Here is a 22,641-nt window from a genome sequence, read left to right as displayed (position 1 = left end):
TATCATTAAAAAGCGGGACTGAACCTGTCCCTCGCGGGACATTTAATTTTAATTTAAAAATTGGGACGTCCCGCCAAAATCGGGACGTCTGGCAACGCTGCTGCAGGTCCACAGCCTGCAGTAGCAAAACCATTTGATGGCTCGTCTTACATCAAAGAAAAAATAAATGCCGATAAAGTGAAGGTGGAAAAATTTAACTTTTCCCAAGTGTTGAGTGTTCCTGACGAACTTTTTAACACCATATGCTCGAGCGATTTTTGGCCGGCTAAAATGGTGGTGAAGGAGTTCGTAGCAAAAATATAAAAGAAAGGCCCTAGGGGAATTAAACTCCCCGGCCGGGACCAACAAACTGCGTCTTCCTTAGCTCCTTACCCAAAAAACTAACCACTAACTTCCTAATTAGCTATCAGAATACAAGAGGCTTGCGTAGCAAGCTAACCAAATTGTATACTGATAGCTTTTCGTTTGCATCCCAAGTTATTGTTTTCACAGAAACCGGGTTAAAGCCGGAGATCTTTAGCTCCGAAGTTTTTCCCGGTAAGTACACAATATATAGGCATGACCTCCCTCTAGACGGGGAGGGGGCATCCTTATTGCAGTGGACGCTAACATCACGTCAGAAGAGGTTTTGACAGAAGATCCTTTGAACTTTGAGTTAGAATTTTTATGTGTAAAACTGTCTGTCGCTGGCAGGTTAATTTTTATTACCTGCTCTTACATACCTCCTTCGTCCGATCTTGAGGACTATTTTAGGCACCTATCAGCTGTAAAGTCAATTTCGAGTTCTTTGTCCGATATGGATTTAGTTCTAGGTGATTTTAATATACCTGGAACTTCGTGCTTTACAACCCATAGGGCACAATGAATTCATTGACGGTCTACTTGACATACCTCTGTGTCAGGTAAACCATGTTCGAAATTCATTCATTTACTTGATTTGTGCCTTGTCTCAAATCCTGAAAATGTTTTTCTTTCTAGAGCAACACCACTTACGCTGCCTGAAGATCCCTATCACCCTACTTTCGAGATGACTATCGACACTGGTATAACAGTTAAAAATAATGCTATAAAGGCAGCCAAGCGAACTCATTGTTTTCGCAGGGCTAACTTTCTGAGACTTAGTCAACTTATATCTGGCAATGACTGGTCCGATTTCTACTCCTGCCATAATATGGAAGAAGCCATTACAATTTTTTATTCGGCAATCAAATCGTTTTTTAGCTCGTGTGTTCCGCTATATATCCCATCAACATCAAATAAACCACTTTGGTTTCGCAAGGCGTTGTTTTTCATCAGACAAGCATGATTTTCAAAATATGGAGTTTTATAAAAACCCTTGAATCAAGAAAAAAATTACATTAAAATCCGACAACGTTGTCATATAGCTGCCATAGGAAAGATGGAACAATCTTTATAGAAATAACGGAATTAAAATATAACATCGTTGTTTTTAATCAGACAAGCATGATTTTTGGAATATAAAGTTTAGTATCTACTCTTGAATTACAAATTGAATTGCATCAAAATTGGACGACTATATCATAAAGCTGCCATATGAACAATAGTCGAAAAAATGAAAAATGAAGAAAAATCGTTATAGCTTTGATGTTGTTTAGTCTTTATGCATTCGGTTCGTCATATTTGATGAATGCAAGGGTATACAAGCTTTGGCGAAGCAAGCTTCATTTCTTGTCTTATTAAAATTTAAGAATGACATTATAAAGAATGCTTTTTATTCATGTTGTTATTCATTGGTCTCAGAGGCTTACTGTTCAATGAGTAAAGTTCAAAAGCTAACAAAAGCAAAATGCGTTAAATGAAAGCTACCTGAATAAAACATTCAATCTTTTTCTATTGCTTTTGAAATATATGCCGGATTCAGATAGAGCAGATGGTAATTGCTATAAAAGAGCTGCCATAAGAAAAATAAATAGAAATCATTTTAAAAAAAATATTTTATTTTCTGTTACACGCAATCCAAATTTTAAAATTTGATTTAAATTTATTTTCATCGAATGACGATGTCATATAACTTTTAAAAAAATAATTGAAACGATTGCTTAAATTCAAATGCTGTCATATAGGCATCGAGAAAAAAATATATGTATATGTATGTAAATGTAAGATGTGATTTTGCAATTTGAAGGGCATATTGTATGAGCTGTGGCATTTTCAAACTACATATATATGTGTCATTCTTGTCTTAAAGTGGTTTAACTTCCATTTTAATGAGTAGCAATAAATTTCGTGCATAAAAAATAAGCCAAATGTTTCATAAAATAACAAAAAGAAGGATTACTTTAACTTTTTCTTTAAAATCTGCCAATATAATAATGTTATTGGGGAGGTCGGCAACGTCCCGCAGAAGTTCCAGAAAAGTCCAAGTCCTTTTGCTCGATAATCGGTATACGGTCGTCATACAGTGTCGGGGCCTGTAAAATGATTCCTGCTGTTCCGACAACCACGGCCAATGTGAATATCCACAAAAAAAGTCTATCTAATACCATTGCGACGTATTTCCAATCTTCTTTAACCTTAAATAAAAAAAAAAGTTTAAAGACAGTGATATACAGTTACATTTTCTCTATGTGAATATTTATATTAGTTCGACCATTTTTAATTGAGTTAAGTTTCACTCGCACTCATTTGGCATAAATTGGGGTGGGGTTGGGAGTCTGGTGTGGGTAAATTTGCAGTAACTAAAAGAAAGTGCTTAGGGATCATCGGATCTTCGGAGGGTCGTCTAGAACAATATGGGTTGGCGGAGGAGTATTTACCATATTCTTAGCATGGTACGTTAGACATAACATAACATTTCCTCCTTCAGAGTCATGGTCCACAAGTCGTGTCTAGTTATTAATTATTATTATTAACGCTTCTTACTAATCGTCCCGCAGTTAAGAGGGTAACTGAACAGTATGACAGCTTCATATTACAAATCTGAGTTCTCGCTAATGGTAAAATTACTATTTATTTAGGTTTTCCACGGCACATCATAAAGTTACGCCGAACTCTAATGCAGGATGCTCTGGCAAACTCCAGGTCGTGAGTTTATGATTATGACTATTATTTGGCAAGTCTTACAACCTCTAGTAACCTCTATGTTACCTTAGGACAGCATGGGTTCTTCCTTGACTGCAAGGGCGTTGTTAATACAAACACTCCTTTTTGACAAAGCTTCCACGATTCACAGAACTTGATGGTCATTTTCCTCCTTGTCGCCGAATCACAACTCGAGGTCAAATATTTCGTTAAGGGTGCCCTGCTACGTTATTACATCTATTTCTACCGTGATCCCTATACGTTCATCACCATACGAGAAGCAGCGCACATAATGGTTTCGAAAATTGGCATCGACAGCTCCCGGAGAAACTAACTAGTGGTTTGGCGAGCGTCAAGCACAGAATTTGTAATGTAGTCCTCCACCTACTTTTTCAATCGATCGTCCTAGCATATAATGAGGGGATTCACCCCGTTTCTTTTATCGGACATTTCTGACCACTTTCCAAACAATATTCCACCCAACTTGTTTCTGGGTACAGTTGGTCGACCATCCCGTCGATCTAATCTTCTTCTTTATTTTCGCGTTAGACTGGGTTCTCTACGGCTTGCCTGACGGCATATCCACTTACTTCCGTTAATATAGAGGCATTCAGCAGACATAAACAGAATTCTCGGATTGGTGATGTGGACTGTTTGTTTCGAGGTCTTGTCCCAAGAGAGATATTGTTCCTTCATTTTAAATTCAAATAACTTATTTATTTTTTGCTTAAGAATATTTGGAAACTCTCGCGACAGATCAATAGAATCGAATATTCTCACATTTAAGGTCTCTGTACATGGCTTGTAACTGACCAAAAACTGACTAGTTATGTACCAGAGAGCTGCAACGATCAAAATTTTTTCGATCATACTCGATCATTTTCTTGGAATTTTTTAGTGATTGAAAACAATGGTTCAACAAAAATGTATGATCGTAAGCGATCGTGCTCAAAGCGAACATTCAGTTCCAATCACTCAGGCTCGGTTCCGAATGATTTTGTTCGATCGAACCGTTTTTGTGTGAGTATTCGAGAATGTTGCTTACATTCAGTTCGAGTACAATCATACCAACTGGTCATGCTGGGTGGTGATTCGATTCAAGCTATCGAACTATTTATTTTGTGCACTTGCTAAGAATTTGTGTTTGATCTCTAAAATCTCTATAATAATTATGGAAATGGTTTGATAAGCCAATCTATTGTTTTTAATTATTGTTTTTAAAGCGATTAAGATTGATATTTTTTTTTTTATTTTTAAGTTTTTTTTTTATCTTAGTGAAGTTTGCGCTCTTTAATATTTGAAGCATTAATTTTGTAGATTAATTTAAGTATTAATTTTATTTTAATTTTGGGCGTTAATAATGAAGAAATAAATGAAGTTTTGTACTTTGGTTAAATTAATGCATCGCAACTTGTTTCCTTTAAAATAAACATATTTAGGTACATAAAAACTATGCACACATTTTCGATCTGATTCGTTCACTCACATTCAATTCAAGTGCAACTTGATCGAAGTGTGAGCGGTTCGTGCTTCGTTGTACTTGATCGTCTTTTTCGGTACGATCATTTTCGATCATCATACCGAAACCTACAAATCAGTTTGAATCAGTAATCAGAACACTCAAGTGATTGGTTCAAACTCGTTTGTTTTGTGCACGATACTCGATCGTACCACTTCGTAGCGAAGCGCTGTGTTGAGTTGTGATCGGTTTGAGCAAGTTTGATCGAACATGAACGATCATACTCGATGCAGTTCTCTGTTATGTACCAAAAAGCTTTGGGAGGTAAGTGTCACACCAATTTACCAATTGTTGTACGAAAATACTTTATGATGAACAAAACATGTCCTTTTTATTGTGTGATAAATAAGACAACGTACCAAAAAATTTTCTTAAGGAGTAAGTAAACTATGTTTTTGATTAATTAGTAAAGCTCAATAAAGGTTTTACTCACTTTTGTAGAATCCTCTTGCATTTTTGTGTGCTCCGCTATAAACCGCACACAAAAACAACTTTTGTGGATCTTAGGGAGACATTTTGAATGAGAAAATGCTGGATTGTTTAGTATAGGACTTTTTATTCCTAGGGACGCGATATCCATGTCGGGGACAGCTGCTATTTCATCAGAGCTACAATGAGTAAGGGGAGGCACGGATCCATGAACTTGACAGCTTCCTCCAAAAGGCCCATTGGCAGTTAAGCTATAAATTATTAAATGACTTTGATAAATTTTTTTTATTAAAACAGAATCATGTGTTTTTTTTAACGAAAACAAATGAATTAATTCTGATATTTGAATTGATTTGATATAAATAAAATAAAACTCGCAACGGAGAAATTGTCGAAACTACTCTCGGTTCTCGCTTTGAGCGAGTCGTACAAAGACTCACTGCCATGTTGCGCTACGGTTTTGGGGCAGCCAGATCAAGGTAATGTTCACGTACCAAGGAAACTTAATAAATCCTAAGCCATAAACCGTGTGGATTTCTGGCCAATATTTCAGTGTGTGTGCGCGAAGATGACGGCAGCTTATCAATGTACTGCATTCGAAAACAAGCAGGTGTTAGTAAAGGACTTGAAGGGTGAAGCTTGTGCGGCAGTGAAATCGCTACTTATTCACCCGAACATTGTGCACAAAGCGCGGTTCTGCAAGAAAGCAACCTCAATACGATGGAAGCGGTAGTCTTAGACGGTCACTGTTGGCAGGTGGTATCCACAAGGGTTTGCTTTAGAGCGGCTACAGAAGAGAATTAGACGAAGTCTACTGCTGGGGTAAGAAGCTAACCCGGCCTGTGGGTCCAACAGTGAATAATTTTTTTCCGTGGCATCTACGGATACAGGGCGCATGGAGAATAAGAGTCATCAGTTAAGTGCCGCCAGGGAGACGCCGCAAATTTTGCGTCAAGGTGAATGAGGAGCCGTTTCGGTAGGACAGAAGCAGTACAACATAAACATAAATAGAGCAAATGTTTATTGAGACCGGAAATATTGTTTCTTCTTTGGAGGGTCCGATTTTTCTTGGAAATCTAAAAAGCATGGAGTTTTTGCACTTAGCGGTACCGAGGCCGAATATATTGCCATGTCCACGGCATCCAAGGAAGCAGAATATCTACGTCGACTGTTAGAAGAGGCTTACATTCATCGACCGGAGGATCCTGTCCAATTCAACGAGAACATCCTAATCGCACAACAAATTGAACCCAGTTTATAATAAATGAATGAACCACATTCAGATAAAGTATCACCATATCATATATATCGTCGCTAATAACGAAATTATTACAAAATATGTTTATACGAAATAATTGTTGCCGATTCTTTTTATGCTCTTCTCAATAAACCTCCATGGTAACCGCAGCATAGTGCGATTTTACTGCGAATATCTTCTATGCATCAACGATATGGTAAAACTCTAAGCACTCCATCCAACATTAACGATAAATACATTTACCTTTTCAGCTGCGAGTATTAGCCCTTGAGTTTGTTTAAAGAAACACCAATGCCCACAGAACAACGTGTTTCGGTCATAAAAGAGTCTTCTGTTTGTTTACAAGTGTACTTTTGTCGAGTTGGTTATTTCAATACTCTCGGCTATGTCAAAATGGAATTTAATTTTTGTATATCCTGTGAGGAGTCTTAAAACTCCTCACAAATGCAGGTGCTGGGGAAACTCCGCATAGCAACAACGAAAGGAGCTGCTTGCGGAAGAGCGTTTAGAAAAAGGGAAATACCGGTACCGCTCTGGCCCTTGGACTCCAGTCGGCGAGGGCATCGGGGTCGAACGGTGACTCCGCGGACTTCTGACCCGCGCAAAGAGGAGACACCGTGAATTAATAGTACCTTGATGCACTTTGGACCCGATCACGTAAGCCGACTGGGGAGTACCTATAACGGGACAAGCGCAACGCGTGGGAGTTAGGTCAGGTCGAAGACCCACGCCAAGAAGTCAGTCAAGTGAAAGTCGTGCAATTGATGTTTATAACGCGAGTGGAAACCCAGTGAAAACCAAGTGCCAGTGTCATCCGGATCGCCGAGTAAAGAAGCCCAACGACGGTCAGGTCAACATAAGCTGAGACAGCTAAGATGAGATCCAAAGGGTGCAAGGTAAGGTGTAGGGCGCGTCTACGAGTCTGAGGAACGATAAAGTTGGTGGAATGTTTTTTATGAAAAAAACAAAAGTCATTAGAAAACTCTATAGGGTAAGATGGGGTAAAACCGCCAAAAATGTATATTTGACGATGTCAAGCTATCATTTATAAAATGATCAATGAACCAACCCATATTTCTGAAAGTTTAATCCCTTGGCTACATAATTCATTTAGAAAGTTTTTATGTATTATAGCTTTCATTTTAAAACAATTGTGATCGTTCAGAAGAAAAGTTTAAAACTATATCCATTGAAATGTTGCAAAAACTTTTTATTTAACAATTTCAACAGTCAATTTCACAATTATTAAGTGCCTAGTGAATTTCCAAAGTGTCCGCTTCAATATTATAGAAAAGTAAAATATTATAGAGTTTAAAAAATTAAATCTTCTGATCAATACCTCTTCGCGGCGTTTTAACCCCACGCGCCAATTTTTTGTCGAGGTTACTTAGTTTGTAAAATTTTGGAAATATTGGCTAACTTGATACATGTACATCAGTATCAAGGTTCGTACTACAGTTCGTTTCATTTGGATAGGACACCTAGCAACTTTTATGGTTAAACGAATTGGCGCTCAGTAAGCTATTTTGAAAGGCTCCTGTTAAGCTTTATTTTAATATTTGTTAATGTTTGGATTATATTTTTCGATGAAAAAACTTAATTTTAATATTTTTTAATGTTTGGATTATATTTGAATTCCGGGCCATCCAAATATAATCCAAACATTAAAAAAATATTAAAATAAAGCTTAGCAGGAGCCTTTAAAAATAACATACTTAGCGCCAATTCGTTTCAAAATTTTCTTTTCCAAATTGTGCCGCGCCTTACGATGGATCCCTGTGATTCTTGGAGAACTGGCCATTTTTGATGGCACCAAGTATTAGCAAGTGTGTAAAGTCCGCCAAATGGTGTTTTAGACACCTTGTTGGCCTCATAATGAGCCAAACCGGCGCAGGACATGGGGAAATTGGGGCCTTTTTCACTAGAAGCCGCTTATCTCGAACGTTTAACTTTGTTTTTTGGAGCCCTTTATAATTTTTTTTGATAGTTTTCATTATCTGTTAATCAATTGTATACAACATTTCGCGATTTTTTTTATTTTCGTGGCGAATTGGCTTACATTACGGCCTGAGTCCAAATATGCATCAATTTTCCCCCATAATTTTCCCATCTTTATCCTGGAGTGCCGATCCAAGGCCTATTTTAGTTTCATTTGATCAATAATAGCATCGGATTGAAAAAAAAACGTTTTAAACAAACTGCGCACTGTACACAAGTGATTACTGACAAGTGTCCTATCCAAATGAAACGATTTTCAGCATGCAAAAAACCATGCAGCAGTGCAAAAACTCAAATAAAAAAGTGTTGAAAGCAATAATGAAAAAATGTAACTGCATTTTAGAATCACAATAGAACAGAGATAATAACTTAAAAAAAAATTTTAGCTTTTAACGATTTTTGTCTTCGCTACGAGCGATTAACCATAAAAGTTGCTTGGTGTCCTATCCAAATGAAACGAACTGTATAAGCGGTCACTTACCTCTTTTTTTCCAGGCCGTACTTTTACACTTGAGTGTAACAAAAATGGCGCAATAGAAATTGTCACGATAAAGCTGCAGTATTCCGACCGACTTCAAAAACCGCGCATTATCAATCAGAATCTACATTATCAACGGTTAATCGTTTCGGCGCTTTATTTGAATTTGAAATCCAAATGGCGGTTTTACCCACCGGCGGTTTTACCCCATCTTACCCTATTATAAAAATCATGCATTTATTCTCGTTATTTCTGTATATATTTTCGATCTTTCCAATGGCAGCTAAATGATAAAGTAATCCGATAAAATTTGATAAAATCAAGTCGATATGCCTAAAAGCAACGGCGTGATAGTCTTTTCCCGCTATTTTTTCAATCTCTCCTATGGGAGTTAACCGATATAGTCGATATAGATCGTAATGCTGTTCAAGAATTCTTTGTGGGGTCTGAGGTGTCTCCTTCACTGCTTTGCAAACCTCTGACTAAAATTATATAATAGTGTAGTAAAGTAATTAACTAACTGATAACATAACTATTGTATATAACAACTTATTCCCTATTTAGTCGTTTAGTCCTTTTCTATAATTCAATCTGCGCACATGTGCTTGTTTTAATAGGTTATGGGCCTATGCCTCGCAATTGAACTAAGTGTCGTCAGCAATAAATTATTCTTTATTATTGCTTACTGGTTTGCCAATGAGGATCAGGCTTTGGTCATGGCAGTGGAAAAAGGTAAAAAGGGTATGTATAATAAGTGTGCCCGGGCAAAATGAGCGATCAAGAGGATCGCTTGTAGCAAACACACATACAAAAGCGTACAAGTCTGAGAATGTGGCGTGCATTGATTCTGGCGCTTCTTCACACATGACAAATAATCGACACTGGCTGACATTTGAAAGTACATATTGTAAAAGACAAACAGACAAGAAATCGATTTTCTATTTAGAGTGACCCAAAAGAAGATAATACCGCTCTAAAACCTTAGACCAAGCAACTAAGGCCACCGCCAATTTTTGTACGTCAGGCAAATTGTTCTGAATTGGTAAAAAAATAACTGATCAAATTGGAGCAAACGATTTCTATGTTAAATCCTTAAAATGGAGTAACATAAATGAAACAAAAATACAAGTGAACAACGAACAAGACTATCGATCTGTTGTCAAACACCTTGACAACAGAAAAATAACCCTGCAGTTCCAAAACTGCTTTGTCGTCGATGAAATGTGCGAAGCCGCACCGACGACAGCGGGGGTAGGAACCGTTGCTGCAACGACGCCATTTCATAGAGACATTTTATATGGCATTGCCGTTTTCGGTATAAATGTGTTCTAAGAGTGAGCAAGAGAGGGAAACTTAGGAATATCCCTTTTCCTTTCCTACACACATGATTGGTAATTGCCACAATTCACTTGTGAACAGCCAGAACTGCAGGGAAGTTACTACATCTACCAACTTAAAAGTATCGAAGCAACAGTCCCTGTATATGACTTAAAGAAAAGGGCTTTAATGTCAAACAGGCTATGAATATATTAAATAAAAACAAATTTCCGCAGCCAATGTTCAAAGTAGAGTTGGAGCCGAAACTATGAAATTAAAAAATAATGAAGTCCACCCAATTTATAAGCTTCAATATCTGCTGCACCGTAGGAACCCAAGAAGTGGAATCGGCCCGTGCAATGTATGAATTGTCAAGAATACGGTCATACGAAGACTTACTGCACTCTACGTGCAGTCTGCGTTGCCTGCGGAGATGCACACTCAACTGAGGCCTGCCCAATAAATAAGGATACCCATTCTACCATAAAATGTAGTAATTGTGGTGGAAACCACACTGCAAACTACAGAGGTTGTCCTGTCTATAAAGAATTGAAAAGTCGACTAGGCCAACACATAACTGCAGCTCGAAATCCTGTAGCCCGAAGCAATTCTCCATTTATATCAACGACCACGATCCCGGGAGTCTCTTTTGCACAGGCTTTAAGTAACAACAACGGGGTATCTAAGGTGACAGTTCAGCAAACCACTGCTGATACAGTGCGGCAACAAATATTGAACCAGATTCTAGAAACTACTGGCCAACATGCGAATGCAAATACACAATTGCCTAATGGCGTACAAGCAATGTTGGTAACTATAACCAACACAATGGTAGCAATACAGCAAACGCTGCAGGAACTTATGCGCTCTTAAAATCTCCTTTTGGAGCTATTAATTAAACAAAAATCGGTTTAAATGGTTTCCCTAAAAATATGTTTCTAGAATGCGAGTGGCATTTCACAGCGCAAATACGAGCTCCAGCAGTTCCTAGATCAGTATGGCATGGACGCCATGCTTAATATCAAACTAACAAAAACTACTTTCACCTAAATGGCTATTCATTTTACAAAACAAACCATCCTGATGGTATTCAAACTACATCAATACACAAAGCGGTTTCTTAAACCTATCCGCTGTATACTGCCCACCACGCTTCTCCATTTCCGAAGATGAATTTGTACAGTTCTTTGACCTATTAGGTGACCGTTTTGTAGCCGCTGGTGGTTACAATGCAAAACACGCCCATTGGGGCTCTCGACTCACCAATCCGAAAGGAAGACAGCAGTACAACGCTATAATAACACCAAGAAACAAGCTTGACCTTATCTCTCCAGGTAAGCCTACATATTGGCCAACAGATCCTAACAAGAAGCCTGACCGGATGGATTTTGCCGTCACAAGAAGAGTGCCTAGAGGTCATGTTCATGTGGAACACTTATCAGATTTTCATCGGATCACTCGCCCATTTTATTTCTTCTCTACGGCCATCCACAGCTTACGAAATCAACACATCTTCCAACTTTCAGTAAAACAGATTGGCTTAAATACAGAAAGTATGTAAGTACCCATATTGAGGGCTTCCCAAACATGTACCAAAAAGAAGAGATTGACAGCTCAGGTGAAGCACTGGTGTCTGTTATGTCACTAGCTGCTCAACACTCCACACCTATTATATCGGCTTGTAATTATAATTCTAATTTTAGCTACAGTCGAGCTTCTGTGCTCCCAACAATTATCACTCCAGAGGGTACCCTGCCTATCACATTCGAATCAAGAGAAGTGTCAAGAGTGATAGAGACTCAAGAAAAAAAGAAAGCGCCAGGACACGATCTAATCTCCCCTAAAATGATTATGGAATTGCCAAACTGTGCAGTAAATCTTCTTACCACCATATACAACAGCATGATGAAATGGGGCTATTATCCACAACAATGGAAAAAGTCCGTTATCACAATGATCCATAAAGCTGGAAAGGACAAGTCCCAGCCTTCATTATATAGGCCAATCAGTCTTCTGCCGTGCCTATCAAAGATATTTGAAAAGCTGCTCCTGAAACGTATAACGGAATACCTACAGTCCCGCAATGCCATCCCAAGCCACCAATTTGGTTTCCGCGAGAAACACGGAACCATTGAACAAGTAAACCGAATAACCTCCGAGATACGAAATACATTTGAAAGTCGAGAGAATTGTTCCGCCGTCTTTCTGGATTTCGCCCAGGCCTTCGACCGCGTTTGGTTGTACGGATTGATTTGTAAAATTAAAAATTGGCTTCCACAAAACACCCACAAAATACTGGAGTGTAGTGGTGTAAAGATTTCCTCTCCAATCCAATCGAAGCTGCAGTACCTCAAGGAAGCGTGCTCGGACCAACGCTGTATATAATCTACACAGCAGACCTTCCAACAACCAGTCTTACAATAACTTCAAAATTTTCTGATGATACTGCCATTCTAAGTCGATCCAAGTGCCCCATGCAACGCAATATTTATCAGCTTTATTAGCAGATTGGCGCATGAAGGTTAACGATCAGCTTCACCTTAAATAGACAAACTTGCCCCCATGAACTCTGAACAACATTCATATTCCACAAACAACGGAAGTAAGGTACATCGAAGCCAAGAGAACACAACTAAAATTAAAAGCAAGAAGCCTACACTGGTTAATAAATGCTCGCTCTCCGCTTAAATTGGAGTACAAGGTACTTCTGTACAATGTAGTTCTCAAACCAATTTGGAAGTATGGCTCCGAGCTATGGGGGAACGCATGCCTTAGTAACCTAGAAGTGATCCAGAGAACCCAATCAAAAATACGAAGAACAATAACGGGTGCACCGTGGTACATACGAAATGAAAACATTCACAGAGATTTAAACGTGGGATCTGTTAAAGAGAAAATCCACAAAGTAAAAGCAAAGTATACGATCAAGATACAGGCTCATCCAAACAGGCTGGCGCGGTCTTTAACGTGGAACACTAGCCACACACGACACAGGCGAAGAGATCTCCCCACCCAGCAACAATAGCTAGGGCCGATATACCAAAAAACTTAATTTTAATTAATTAATTATATTTATTAGGCTAAGATTTGAATACTTGTCGTTAGTCTCATTGAGAGAAGGTTCGATAATTAAATACCGTAATTTAAAAAAAAAAATTTTATTCGGCAAATGACAAAAAAAAGCTCATATTTGAAAACGATTGTTGCAAGGTACAAAGCAAAACTAAAATTATTTGAATAGGCTAACCTGTTAACTACCTGGAAATGCCCGTGCGTGATCATGATATGTGGCATCGTCGGATGGGCCACATATGTGACGAAAATCTTCAGTTGGTCAAGAATGCAATGCTTAAATTGCTTACAGTTATGGAAACACAAGTCAAAATAGCTGCATTTTATGCATGCGGGAAAAAACACTCCGATGTTCTTGGACCTTTAAAAGTGAATTTGTTTAGCGTCACCAAGTGCATGCAAATTTTTTTTTATGACTATTCGCGCAAAACTTTCATTATCGTTCATTAGAATACTACGCCATACACCCCCAAACTGAATGGCATGGCAGAGAGGACGATCGCAAAATTATTGAACTCCGTACGATGCATGTTATTGGATTCCAATCTACCTTACGTTTCTTGGGCCGATGAAGCAAACACGAATCTATATCCGTGTATATCCGCAGTACGATCTAATACATATCTAATTAATAGGGTACCTTGCTGCTCAAATATCAAAACACCAGAGGAGATGTGGTCTGGCAAAAGCCAAATCAAAATATCTACGCATTTTTGGCTCCACTGCTATAGATGGTAATCCACCTGAGCAGAGCGAAGTGGAATCTGGCAGAATCGTTAACTCGTTAAATAAGAGAATTAGTGATAAACGAACGACTGGACATTTTCTCTATGCAGCATCACAAGAATATGATCCCCTACCTGTCACCAAAGCATTGAGTTCCAGTAATGCTGAAAATTCGAAAAACTCACTAGAGGTTGAAATAATTGCACACGAATTAAATAACACCTAGGATTTGACTTAAGGGGTTACATCCAGTTGCGAGGCCGAAAAAATTAGCTTTTTTGTAAATTATTTCTGGAGAGGCTTTTTATTGTATATATACGTGTTGTATATGAAAAGTTAGATAATTTCTTGTAGTTTCAGAATACATTTTCAAAAAAAAAATACATTGGATTCCGTCAATCCTGTAGAGGATCTTCTGAGGGTCCACTTAAAAAAGGTGTTTTGCAATGAGGAAGATATCTCTGATCCAAATTATCAGAAATACAAAAAACCAAAAGGATTACGTAAAGAATAGACAAATACTGGTAATGACACGGGGAATTTTCAAAATTTTGATTTTAGACAAAATGGCGGCTTCCCAAACATAAAACTTCGTTTTTGGCATGAAAATTAAAACTTTGAAGTGACTAAAAAAATCGAAATTTTCGGCGGAGCCAAAATTCCGCGCGTCATTACCTGAAAAAATATCTAAGAAGAGCCTGTGAAAATTTCAAGTCAATCGGTCAAGCCGTCTCGGAGAAATTTTCCTCACCGACTTTGAAGACATCGTTTCGAGAAAAACTGTATGCAGCCCATAACACTCATCCAGACATAAGCTTGGCGCTCAATTTGCTAAGACGGTTCTCATTAAATCCTGGGAAAGCAACCCAGTGCAGTTAAGCGTTTAATGTGATAGCTGAAGGGCACAATTGGTAAAGGCATCAAGTTAATGGTGAAAACTTAGATGGTTTTTGTTTTGTAGATTGTGCTGGAGACCTGGATGACCGACGCTTACCTTATTCACTCCACCTGGCATAATAGGGCCTCTACAGCTTGTTGAGGATTCATTAATCTTACTGTACCGTACTGTATCGTACTAGTGATTAGCCAGAAGCGACTTATCTTAGTGGTGGGACTTGCCACCTAGCGCCATCTAGGAGTGGTGACAGTTTTATTGTCGTGTTCATAGCAAAATGTTCGAGGGAGTGTGCGGGTCCGGAGAGCAGAATTTGTGTTGTTAATGTTTAGAGAGCGGTGGAGCATAGAAATGATGGAGGTTTTGGAAAAGGAGTCGTTTCTTTTTTCCGGGGAACCTGGGAATCCAACCCAGGACTTCTTGGTTCGGGGACCAGCGCTCTACCTGCTAGTCCACCGACCCCTCAAAGCGCATTTCATATTATCAAAAGCAATGCAAATTCACCCAGAACAGCACACGTTTACATCAAGATAAAATAATGGTTTCACTAGTGCCGTTGTGGCTTTTTTTTCAAATCAAAATCAAATCAATGAATTAGGCCTTTTGTAATCTAATTTTTGGCACCAGAATTGAAATTTGTAATAACTTTTAATACCCACAAAAAGTTAGGACTGGCATTTTCACCACGTATAAGGCTAACAATAAATACATTATCAAGCATCGTGCTACGATTAGTAAGGGAGGGAAAGTTTATAAGGAGCAATGTATTAATAGGTTTGCATTTTAGTTAAGACGGCGTAGGGCAAAAAGTAAAAAGTTTTTTGAACTGATTCTATACGATCAGCGTGTACTCCGTATTGAGGGCTCCTAAACAGGTGCCCCATACTCAAGAATTGGCCGGATCAACGATATGAATAAAGTTTTGGTCACGTACGGATCCTCAAATTCCTGCGACCATTGTTTAATAAATCCAAGCATTCCCCTAGCTTTATTAACCATGTTCGCAATATGAAGAGAGAATTTAAGTTTAGGGTCCGAGAGGACGCCAAGATCGTCAACAAGCGTTATTATTTCAAAGGTATTTCCACTTAGCGAACAGGTGGCATTATGCGGATTGAACCGAGAAATCGTCATCAGCTTGCACTTAGAGCTGTTTAAATTTAAAATGCTATCGTGACACCAGTTTTGAAAATTTGTTAGGTCTGCTTGAAGGTTTAAATGACGGGAGTATTCATTATATTGCAGACACAGTTTTACATCATCCGCGAACATAAGTACGCGGGAATGCGCAGTGACCAATGGAAGATCATTTATGAACAGGGTAAAAAGTAATGGTCCCAGGTGGCTTCCTTGTGGTACACCAGAGGTAACCTGAGGAGACTACTCAAGGAATTTTGAAAAAAGACTCTTTGTTTCCGGCCACTGAGATAACTTAAGAACCAACTAAAAAGATCAGCTGGAAACCCTATCATGCCAAGTTTGCGAATCAATAGGAAGTGATTTAAAGAGTCAAATGCTTTACTGAAATCTGTGTAAGTGACATCAGTTTGAAAATGATTTTTAAAGCCATTTATCACAAAGGACGTGAGCTCTAAAAGATTCATTGTAGTAGACCTGCGCTTCATAAATCCGTGTTGGGATGGTAATATGACTGATCTACAAAGGTGCTGCGAGTGGGGAGGTATTGCGCGTTTGAAAAGCTTTAGAATTGCTGACAATTTAGAAATACCTCTATAATTGCTAGCATCCGACTTATACCCTTTTTGTGAATGGGAATAACAAATGACTCCTTCCAAACAAGGGGAAACTGACAAGTTTGTAGAAATAGGGTAAACAGCTTTAGAAGGAGTTTACTCAGTGAATTAGCACAGTGTTTAAGAACACACCCAGGAATCCCGCCAGGACCTGTGGATTAAACTGGTGTAACACACTGAGATCCAAAAGTCCCACTTTAAAGTGGGACGAAATATTAAGTTCGAATTAAGTACGGCATACATATGTTGCTCACTTGAATGACTATGACTATGGAGTAAATCGTTTGAAATAATTGGGCAAACCGATCGGCTGTTGCGTGATCAGTATAAGCCGTCATATTTTGAAACGACAACAACAACATCCACAATTGCAAGTGAGTTTGAAGAGAGCACGCTCGCTCTCTCCCGCCTTATTATGACCAAGCGGCGCATAAAAAAAAGACATCCGTGGAGTACCCAATGCCCGTCCCCCGACCCCATCGTTTAAGACGGTGACATCGACACTAACGACGAAAACAACCACTACAACGACCACATCAACTGCAGTTTCTGATTCGTCAGCTCTTACTGACAAGCTAGCCAATACCATAAATGTTAACGGACTTTTAATTCAAACAGGAATCGATCGGTACGTGCAAGTTAAAAGGAAACTATGCCCACAAGTAGCTAAGATTTTCTATTCTGAGTGATCTAAAAGAAGATAACAATACCACTCAAACACCTAAGGCCAAGCAACTAAGGCCACCACCAATTTTTGTACGTCAGGCAAATTGTTCTGAACTGATCAAAAAAATAACTGATCGAATTGGAGCAAACAAATTCTATGTTAAATCCTTAAAATGGGGCAGCATAAACGAAACAAAAATACAAGTGGACAACGAACAAGAGACTATCGATCTGTGGCCAAACACCTCGACAACGGAAAAATAAGTTACTACATCTACCAACTTAAAAGTTGCAAAGGACTACACGTAGTTATTAACGGAATCGAAGTCTCTGTATGTGAGATTATAGCTGGACTTAAAGAAAAGGGCTTAAATGTCAAACAGGCTAGAAATATATTAAATAAAAACAAAATTCCGCAGCCAATGTTCAAGGCAGAGTCATATGTCGAACGAAATATAAAGAGGCTGAACAGAGTCGAAGCTATGACGATTTTTCTATTAAATTTCTATATTTTCGACTGCTGTCCATATGACTGCTATATGATAAAGTCGTCCGATTTTAATGAAATTTAATTCGATATTCAAAAGTTGTTAGAAAACTCTATATTCCAAAAATCATGCTTGTCTGATAAAAAACAACGATGTAATCATTTTCTTTCCGTTAATTCCATATAGACTTTTCTATCTTTCCTATGGCAGCCCTATGATAACGATGTCCGATTGTAAAGAAATTTTTTTCTCGTTTCAAGGGTTATTTAAAAGCTCTACATTTTGAAAATCATGCTCAACGGATTAAAAACAACCACGTTATAATTTTTTTTCCATTATTTCTATATATTTTTTCCTATGGCAGCTATATGATAGAGATATCCGATTTTGATAAAAAATAATACGAAATTCAATAGTAGTTAGAAAACGCCATCTCGAAGAAATCAAGACGATCTGATCAAAAACAACGGAGTGAGAATTTTTTATTTCATTCTCTCTATAGTCGTCCGATCCGGCCCGTTCTGACTTATTTACTGAGTGCAATAACTACACAATTTTTGGGAAAGTTTCAACAAGATAGCCTTAAAACGGAGAGACTAGTTTGAGGACAAACAGACAGACGGACAGACGTACAGACGTATTTGGATTCTGATCAAGAATATATATACTTTATGGGGTCAGAGGTGTCTCCTTCACTGCATTGCAAACTTCTGACTGAAATTATAATACCCTTTGCTAACAATGAAGTTCACCCAATATATAAGCTTTAATATCTGCTTCACCGTAGGATCTCCGTTAAGGAACCCTACAAGTGGAATAGGCCCGTGCAATGTATGAAATGTTAAAAATACGGCCATACGAAAACTTACTACAAGTACCGAAATTTACCGAGATTGTCCTGTAACTGCAGCTCGAAATCCTGTAGCCCGAAACATTTCGCCATATCAACGACCACACCCTGGGAGTCCCTTTTGTACGGGTGTTAAGTAACAACAACGAGGCGAACGCCTCAGCATCTAAGCTGACAGGCCAGCAAACCACTGCTGATAAAGTGCGGCAACAAACATTGAACCAGATTCCAGATACTACTGACCGACAAACACAAAATTGCCTAATGACGTAGAAGCAATGCTGGTAACTATAACCAACCAACAAAATCGTAGCCATTCAGCAAACGCTTCAAACAAGAACCCGTTTAGATGGTTTCCCTAAAAATATTAGGTTGTTTGGTAATGACATACCGGTTTTTACATCCAAATTTCGCGCTTCGCTTGTGAAGTCAAATATAATCGTATCTGACAATGCTGTATATCGTTTGAAAGGTATTGGCATCACCTTACAATCGATTTTATTTCGCACAGGGAAAAACTGCTGCGGAATCTCGCAGACAGATTATTGCTGTCTTAGGAGATAACAAACTTTCGATTCAAACCGCCGAACAGTGGTTTAGGCGATTCCGAAGTGGCAATTTTGATACCGAAACACCCAAGCCTTCCGGACGACCAGTGACCGTTGATACGGATAAAATCATGGAAATAGTGGATCGAGATCGTCATCTGACTATTAGAACCATCGCAGAGGAGCTGCAACTAAGCACGGAAACTCTCTATAGGCATTTAAAGTCGAAAAATTTAACAAAAAAGCTCGATGTGTGGGTGCTTCATGATATATCCCAAAAAAACCTTTTCGACCGTGTATCAATCTGCGAATCTTTGTTGCACCGTAATAAACTCGACACATTTCTGGTTCGCTTATTCACTGGTGATGAAAAATGGATCACATATGACAACATAAAGCGTAAAAGATCCTGGTCGAAGCACGGTGAGTCGTCTCAAACGGTGGCAAAGCCAGGACTGACTGCTCAGAAGGTGTTGCTCAGTGTATGGTGGGATATCAGAGGAATTATCCATTATGAAGTGTTGCCCTATGGCCAAACCATCAATTCTAACCTCTACTGTGAAAAACTGGAGCGATTGAAGATTGCATTTGAACAGAAGCGGCCAGACATGGTTAATGCATCCACCTTATAGTCCAGACATTGCCCCAAGCGATTACCATCTGTTTTTTGGCCATGAAAAATTTTTTCGATGGACAAAAATTTAGTTCAAGGGAGGATTGTAAAAAATCGAATCGCCGAGTTTTTTGCCAGTAGGGACAAGGACTTCTTTAGTTACCATCAAAATTGCAGAAAATCATCGAAGACAAAGGCACATATAGCACTTAAATCGGACAATGATAACTATGTTAAAATCGTTACCAAAAATCAATAAAGACACCAGTATGTCATTACCAAACAACCTAATATGTTTCTGGAATGCGAACGGCATTTCACAGCACAAATACGAGCTCTAGCAGTTCCTAGATCAGTATGACATTGACGCCATGCTTATACCAGAGACTCACCCAACAAACAGCAACTATTTTTACCATAATGGCTATACATTTTATAAAAAAAACCATCCTGATGGTAAGGCTCATGGCGGCACTGGCATACTGATCAAGAAACGCATCAGGCATTATGAGTTGCCATTATAAACATCGATACCCAAAGCGGTTTCTTAAACCTATTCGATATACTGACCACCACGCTTTTCCATTTCCGAAGATGAATTTGTACAGTTCTTTGACTTATTATGTGACCGTTTAATAGCGGCTGGTGATTACAATGCGAAACACCCCCATTGGGGCTCTCGACTCACCAATCTGAAAGGAAGACAGCTGCACAACGCTATAATAACACCAAGAAACATGCTTGACCTTATCTCTCCAGGTAAGCCTACATATTGGCCAACAGATCCCAATAAGAAGCCTGACCTGATGGATTTTGCCGTCACAAGAAGAGTGCCTAGAGGGCATATTCATGTGGAACATTAACAGATCTTTCATCGGAAAAAAAGTAAAGCGCCCGTACACAATTTAATATCCCCTAAAAAGATAAAAGAGTTGCCGAACTGTGCAGTAAATCCCTTCACCACGATATTCAACAGCATGATGAAATGGGGCTATTATCCACAACAATTGAAAAAGTCTGTCATCACTATGATCCGTAAAGCTGGAAAGGACAAGTCCCAGCCTTCATTATATAGGCCAATCAGTCTTCTGCCGTGCCTATCAAAGATATTTAAAAAGCTGCTCCTGAAACGTATAACGGAATACCTACAGTCCCGCAATGCCATCCCAAGCCACCAATTTGGTTTCCGCGAGAAACACGGAACCATTGAACAAGTAAACCGAATAACCTCCGAGATACGCAATACATTTGAAAGTCGAGAGAATTGTTCCGCCGTCTTTCTGGATTTCGCCCAGGCCTTCGACCGCGTTTGGTTGTACGGATTGATTTGTAAAATTAAAAATTGGCTTCCACAAAACACCCACAAAATACTGGAGTGTAGTGGTGTAAAGATTTCCTCTCCAATCCAATCGAAGCTGCAGTACCTCAAGGAAGCGTGCTCGGACCAACGCTGTATATAATCTACACAGCAGACCTTCCAACAACCAGTCTTACAATAACTTCAAAATTTTCTGATGATACTGCCATTCTAAGTCGATCCAAGTGCCCCATGCAACGCAATATTTATCAGCTTTATCAGCAGATTGGCGCATGAAGGTTAACGATCAGCTTCACCTTAAATAGACAAACTTGCCCCCATGAACTCTGAACAACATTCATATTCCACAAACAACGGAAGTAAGGTACATCGAAGCCAAGAGAACACAACTAAAATAAAAAGCAAGAAGCCTACACTGGTTAATAAATGCTCGCTCTCCGCTTAAATTGGAGTACAAGGTACTTCTGTACAATGTAGTTCTCAAACCAATTTGGAAGTATGGCTCAGAGCTATGGGGGAACGCATGCGTTAGTAACCAGTTAGTAATCCAGAGAGCCCAATCAAAAATACGAAGAACAATAACGGGTGCACCGTGGTACATACGGAATGAAAACATTCACAGAGATTTAAACGTGGGATCTGTTAAGGAGGAAATCGACAAAGTAAAAGTAAAGTATACGATCAAGCTACAGGCTCATCCAAATAGGCTTGCGCGGTCTTTAACCTGGAACACTAGCCACATACGACTCCGGCGAAGAAATCTCCCCCATTCAGCAACAATAGCTAGGGCCGTTTTTCCAAAGAAAACTTAATTATAATTAGTTAATATGTATAAGGATAAGATTTGAATACTTGTCGTCGATCTCGTAAAGAGAAGATTCGAAAAATAAACACCGTAATTGAAAAAAAAACAAGAAAGGAGGCTAGCTGCGGCAAGCCGAAGCTTATATGCCCTTGCAGTCATCAAATATGTCGAACAAAATAGATAAAGGCAAAATACATCGAAGATAGAACGATTTTTCCATTAATTTTCCATAGTTTAGTCTTTTGTTCATATGACAGCTATATGATATAGTCGTCCGATTTTAAAGAGATTTAATTCGTAGTTCAAAAGTCGTTAAAAAACTCTATATTCCTTATGAAAAAGAACGATGTTATAATTTTATTTTGGTTATTTCCATATATATTTTTCGATCTTTCCTATGGCAGCTATATGATAGACATATCCGATTTTGATAAAAAATAATACGAAATTCAATAGTAGTTAGAAAACGCCACCTGGAAGAAATCAAGTTGATCTGATCAAAACCAACGGCCTGAGAATTTTTTATTTCATTCTCTCGTATGGGAGCTATCCGATAACGTTCCGACTTATTTACTGCGTGCAATAACTACACAACTTTTGGGAAAGCTTCAGCAAGATAGCTTTAAAACTGAGAGAATAGTTTGCGTAGAAACGGTCAGACGGACAGATGGACAGATGGACATACGTACAGACGTATTACGATTCAGATCGTGATGCTGATCAAGAATATATATACCTTATGGTGTCTCCTTCACTGCGTTGCAAACTTCTGACTGAAATTATAATACCCTTTGCAAGGGTATAAATACAAAAAAAATATTTTTAAATGAAAGCGAAGGCAGAAGGAATTTTTGTAACACTGAGC

The 22,641-nt window shown here is 38.7% G+C and overlaps 1 protein-coding gene across 1 annotated transcript in view; it reads right to left on the bottom strand.

The window, feature by feature from the left end:
- Window positions 1-1,542: 1,542 nt before the first annotated feature.
- Window positions 1,543-22,641, bottom strand: part of LOC108087052 (acetylcholine receptor subunit alpha-like) — a 201,630-nt gene continuing 180,531 nt past the window's right edge. The window contains 2 exon segments of the mRNA XM_043209126.1: window positions 1,543-2,534; window positions 4,995-5,241. Coding sequence (XP_043065061.1) covers window positions 2,337-2,534; window positions 4,995-5,241 — 445 coding nt within the window. The 3' untranslated portion in view covers window positions 1,543-2,336.

The sequence above is a fragment of the Drosophila ficusphila genome, unplaced genomic scaffold, assembly GCF_018152265.1.
Source record: "Drosophila ficusphila isolate 14025-0441.05 unplaced genomic scaffold, ASM1815226v1 contig_106, whole genome shotgun sequence".
NCBI lineage: Eukaryota > Metazoa > Arthropoda > Insecta > Diptera > Drosophilidae > Drosophila > Drosophila ficusphila.
This window is presented reverse-complemented; position numbering and strand designations above follow the sequence as displayed.